Raw genomic sequence first — 5,534 nt, 5'->3', positions numbered from 1 at the left:
AACATAGCATGTTCAACCACTACACCGCAGAAGCTCACACTATAGCACAGAATAGCAGCCATATATAGCGCTCTTTGCTGGACTCTGAGAAATTCTTCACCATCCTCTCCTGTACCATAGCAGAACTTGGACATCCACCACTAATACCACTATTCTTGAGCATTATCTGGATATTGTACCTCTGTATCACTACTGAAACAAGCACATTGTAACAACTTAAAGTCTTCTATCACATGTTATTGCCCTTCTTCTAATAGACTATAAAGCTGCTTCTACAGCCTTAAAACAGACTGGTTTACAACTAGTGTATGGATGTCTATGATGGATATTATTACATAAGAAGTATACAAGATGTGTGACTGATAGAACACCAATTGCTCAAATTGAGGCCTGAGTATACTGAAGTCAACATGTAAAGTCCAAGTTGTGGCCCAAGTACCCCAAGTACCCTAAGTATATAGACTTGGGCCAAGTACACGGACTTGAGTCCAAGTACATAAACTTGGGCCCAAGTATGGGTCCAAGTCCGTGACGTTTTCCTGATGAATGGTATGGGCTTGATACTGGTTATATACAGAAGCTGTACGATTCCTGTCACAGCCAACGAGCTGTGCCACCAGATAAACAAAGACAAAGCTTACTGGTGAAGGGGTTGGTGCTGAGAGCGAAGCAACCACAAGTGACACAGCAAGAGATGATGCAAAGGTGTAGATTCCCTAGACTAGAAGGGGCAGTGAAAGGTAGGGCTGCTAGCTACCTACAGAAGAGATGGGTGATCGACGAGAAGATCAAGTCTGAGGTTCCCTGCCTCAGACTCCCTACTATATATACTAATACAACGGTGCACAGACCAGGTACCTACAACGGTGCACAGACCAGGTACCTATTGACCATCGTTTGGTCAGAGTTCTCTGCCTCATGTCCTACCCTCTGACCTGCCTCATGGTGACCTTACGACTAATACCTGAGTCGTGCCGAGTCCGGACCTCTCCCAATGAGTAAGTGCTCCTGCTGTCACATCAGTCACCTGCCTGTGAGTGAGGATGGGCGCTCCTGGCCGTCACGAGGTCTGGAGTTCGATCCTGGCCCCTCCACTTTCCGATACGAGTTGTCCGCGGTCAAGGTGAGCGTCTGTCCCAGTACACATGACCCCCAGGTCACGTGGCACGAGAAAACTGTGACAATTCCATTCCCCATCGTGTTGAGGCTCTCAAGGCTGCTCATGGACTGCATACACGCTACTAGGCTTAGCATCAAGATTTTGTAGACTTACGGTTAACTTTCGTCGCTCGTTACCACCTTGATACGTACCCCTAACTTGGGGTCTGTCCAATGTCACTCAAATAACCTGGGCAATCCTGCGCCTTTTGTCGCGAGAGTCTTTGCATGATATCAAGACTTGTGTGGCTACATAGATGTACAATAAGCAGCCCAAAACATAGCACAGGTCGTCCGTCGTACAGAGATTTCATTCGCGCAAAGCGCCGGTGCACTATTTTCGGCAGTCACTGTAGCTGGACAAGCTGGCTCAGCTTGGCGGCAACACTACTTGAGGACGCAGGACGCAGGACGCACTCAGAGCTCATTTGATGGATGTGATGGGCTAGCCGAACCTGCCGCATATGGCAAGGTACCAACCTCATTTCTCGTGCCCGTTGTTTTCCAAGGGGTCTGTCGTGTCCCAAACCTCGCAGAAAAGTGTGAATTGCAAGTATGTTGAGGACGAAAGCTTTCCGCGTCGATTGACACTACCCTCGAGGCACTTTGTGAGGGGGAAGGAGTGTCATCGTCGCTCGAGGGGTTCCGAAGGCGAGCTTGTCGGCTAGTCTCGCTTAGCCCATCACCTCCATCAATGGCCTCTGAACGCGTCCTGCGTCCTGCGTCCTCAAGAATTGAGCGGCCCTAAGTATTGTCATTCGTCTCATGTTGGCTTCAGGTCGCCTTGACAACACTTTGCGCCCACGATCTAGTTAGACTCGAACCAGTTGAACGGAACACATCAGTGGAGTTCGAAAGGAGGGTAGTGTTCTGTAACGACTGGTCAAACTGGGCGCCCTTCTGGCAGGGTGCCCATATTTGGTACCCCGTGAGAGAACTACCTTGGTGAAATCGCCATCCAGCTGCCTAGGGAAAACGCGCGCCGCAGTCTTCGAGATCGTCCCTCCTCAAATAACCTACCATTTGTGCATACAATCAATACATGTGTCATTACCAGTCATCTATATCTAATGAAGGGTCTTCCTCCTCTGCAAAGGCCGCCCGAGGCTCGTATTCATCGGTGTCGAAGTGCTGCCAATAATCCTCTTCATCTCTGTGTGTCCAAAGTGTATGCGGCATTGACTGCGCGCAATTGTGTGCCTGCAAAAAATGTCAAAAATATACAACAAGGAGCATTGAATACTCACATCTGGGAGCACAACGCCAGACAGCTCCAAGGAGTTCACTGTTGTCAGGGAGGATGGGCGCGAGGAAGGAGGACTGGCAGGAGGAGTGGTGAGAGGGGTTTCGCGACGGCGGCGCTGCCATTGTTTGAACATCTTGTTGTACTCGAGGAGGGGACCCGGAAGCTGCTTGAGGCCTGCCGCCACGATGTTAGGTACCTCGGTGTTCGTCATGTCGTGGAGCACGTGCCCCGGTTCCACACGGAAGATGCTGTTGTTGCGCATCAAATTCGTCAAGGAGTCGATATCCTTGTGGAGGCTGGGAGATTGGTGTTTGTTGCCCAGGCGCGCGCCGAGGGTGTCGTTCATCTGGAGTGCAAGCTGCCGGAAGACGGAAATACATGGGGAGATGGTCTGCAGCCATTCCCATGACGCATTGCTGCCCTGTGCCTTGTATATAACCTACAGATCATGTTAATATTAAAAAATATGCATGCCATGCAGCTCACCTTGACCCAAAAGTTCATGTGTTCTTGAAGGAGATCAACCGGCACCCAGGCATTTGGTTTCCCGGTGGGGTTGACCAGCCAATTGTTTATCATGACAGCTCTGCTAGAGAGTTACCGACGGAGCACAGCTCATTGACATTCAGAGCACTGGGGACTCACCGAAGGGGTGCAGGCCACACGCGCGTCAGATTGTGGATGAGGTGAAGGCATTCATGGGCGTACTTGAGACGTCCGCTTCCTCGGTACATGAGCGTGAGTATCTTGAGGGTGCAAATAATTCGGCCGGAGTACCCGCCCTTGATGGCGTCAGTGAATTCGTGAAACACCAACGCGTCGCGCAGAAAGAGAGACACATTTTCAAAAACCATGTCGCCACTCTTCAGTGGTAGGGCTAGTGGGTCAACGGGAGGGGTTGGGGCGGCATTCGGGGGGGTGCTTGAGACGTAGTGACACATGCGCTCGGCGAGTTCATCCCGCCACACGAGTCGGAGTTCGGCGACTGCGTTGGGGCCCACATAGCGGTCGTAGATCTTGGTGACATCCTTCTGGAGGTTGCTGAAGGAGAGGTCCGTGGTGTACTTGTCCAGGGAATCCACGCCCGAGACGAGCTCAAGGCAGTGTAGTGTAGAGGCGGTTAGAACAGTAAATATTAGGTCCCGGCAGACACGATATGGGGGAAGGGAGGATGTGACTATGGGCTTACAATCTAGGACTGTATTAAAGAAAGAGAGAGAGGCGGGATTGCGATGTCCTGCGGTGGGGTCGCCAAAGTGCGTCTCGATGATGCCGTGGGTGATGGCCATCTGGTGGTGAAAAAAACCCGGCCCAAAGACGATGTTGGCGTAGGACCGTCCAATGTCCTCGTGGCCCGCACGGTTACCTATTATTGTACGCATACGGGCAATGGAGAGCTGGTCGCCAAAGGTGAGCGCTGGGTAACCCGCAAACATGGGCCTTCGACGCGCGTACTCGAGCTCCGCAAACATAGTGTCGAGAACCTCGGCATTCCCAGTTGTGTTTGACTTGTCGATGTTCATGGCTGGCAAGGGGTAGGTATCTGTCTTCTGCAGGCGCATTTGGTCGTCCGCTCCCGGGAGGCAAGCATCCAGGTCGGGGCGGAATCGAGCGAAAAGATCTGAGCTGTTGACAATGGTACGGAGGAGCGCGTGCTCGAGTGAATGGCGGAAATTTTCCGCTTCATGCGGGGTGTGACAGATATCGCCAACTGACAAGGGTCCCGCTGAGTCAAAAGCGGCAAGGAGATCTGCAGTTTTTAGGTCGTCGGGGGCCGCGTTGTCAAGAGGGAAGACCGTGGCACAAGTGCCATTTTCCTGAGTGTCCTTGCGACCCAAGATTTGCTCTGCGACCTTGAAAACCATGTTAATATTATCATAGACGTGCCCCAGCAGTGTACTCTCCCTGCAGACACGAGTAGAGTGACGACAGGACTCCGAGATGCGTCGGAGTAAACCAGCCCCACGCGACAGTAGGCCTGATGCGCGGGCGGGCGCTTCAACCTCGCGCTCAGATGCGAACGCGAGCGGGCGCTCGATCGTGTCTTCGATCGCGCCTCGCAGAGCTTGACTCTCCTCGCGGTGCTTGCGAGTTGCAGTCTGGTCGCCTTCATCTCTGGAACTGGCAGCCTTGCCTTGGTTCTGTGCTGCCTCGGTATCGCCGAGCTCGTCAATTGTTGTCTCACTCTCGGACCGACCATCGTCATTGTTGTTGTCGTTCTGGTCGCTCGCCGGTTTCCAGTCGAGGTCGTCCTCATCGCTCTCTTCCTCGATTTCGGCAATAGTCTGTGTTTTCGGTTCAGACATTTCTGTATTGCGACTTCCGGCTACACTTGGGTAACTACTGCAGACCCCGATGTTCGACATGATGGAGATGAGCTGGCGCGACGCCCCGCTGACATACATGTACAGGCCAACAAGATGCCTCGCGAGGCTATTGTTCTGGCTGCGCTCCCCTAACAGGGTGGTCATTGCAAAGCCAATGCGCTACAGATTTTTTTCGGTGAGCAAATCATTCATTTGGTTGTTTCGACACATACATTTTCCTTGCGGGTTTCTCTCTTGAACGCCCGCGCTTTTTCGCGGCTGCCCTGCGCAGCCTTGTTCGCTCTCATCTGGCGCCTGGTCGTGCTGAATGAAGATAGGAGGCTTATCATTGTAGGACACAGGTCACGAATTTGTTGGTGGATGGAAGAGATACTGATGGTGAGGAAGAGATCCCCCGTAATTGCTTGTCGCCTGGTCATGAGCACCCCCTCTCGGGTGACGGCATCGGCTTCCTGGCTGACCACTGTCCCTAGGTACCTCAACGCCCAGGTATGAAGATCTTGTCGACCGCTGCGAGAGTTCCTGGTCGACCATAGATCGAGGATGCGCGCCTGTTGGAATCTGTAGAATTCACACTCTAGTATCGGTTGGATGGTGTAGTGGTAACACCTCCCAGCGCATATGGGATGACCCGGGTTCAATCCCCGGTCTGACCAACTTTTCATTGTTCAACAGGTTATGAGCCCTGTGTGACGCTTCGAAGGGAGCAGGGTCAGAGAACCCCCGCCTCGGGAAATGTGCCTGAGGGTAACTTCATTTGGAAAAGTTGGTTCCTTGATTGATCACCAGAGTGTGACTTCAGG

General features: G+C 52.5%; 1 protein-coding gene and 1 non-coding gene across 2 annotated transcripts; one reads left to right on the top strand and one right to left on the bottom strand.

Moving 5' to 3' along the window:
* Window positions 1-2,208: 2,208 nt before the first annotated feature.
* On the bottom strand, window positions 2,209-5,018 carry DICSQDRAFT_172208 (uncharacterized protein; the record flags this gene model as incomplete). Its single annotated transcript, XM_007368003.1, has 6 exons — window positions 2,209-2,358; window positions 2,406-2,843; window positions 2,891-2,990; window positions 3,050-4,689; window positions 4,756-4,890; window positions 4,944-5,018. 6 exons carry the CDS (start codon window positions 5,016-5,018, stop codon window positions 2,209-2,211), a joined length of 2,538 nt encoding a protein of 845 aa, XP_007368065.1.
* Window positions 5,019-5,316: 298 nt separating this feature from the next.
* DICSQDRAFT_t135 lies at window positions 5,317-5,387 on the top strand. The gene has a single exon. It is a non-coding gene; the product is annotated as a tRNA-Cys (tRNA).
* The last annotated feature ends 147 nt before the right edge of the window (window positions 5,388-5,534 follow it).

Source organism: Dichomitus squalens (genome assembly GCF_000275845.1).
Source record: "Dichomitus squalens LYAD-421 SS1 unplaced genomic scaffold DICSQscaffold_30, whole genome shotgun sequence".
NCBI lineage: Eukaryota > Fungi > Basidiomycota > Agaricomycetes > Polyporales > Polyporaceae > Dichomitus > Dichomitus squalens.
Note: the sequence above shows the minus strand (reverse complement) of the source record. Positions and strands in the feature narration are given on the sequence as shown.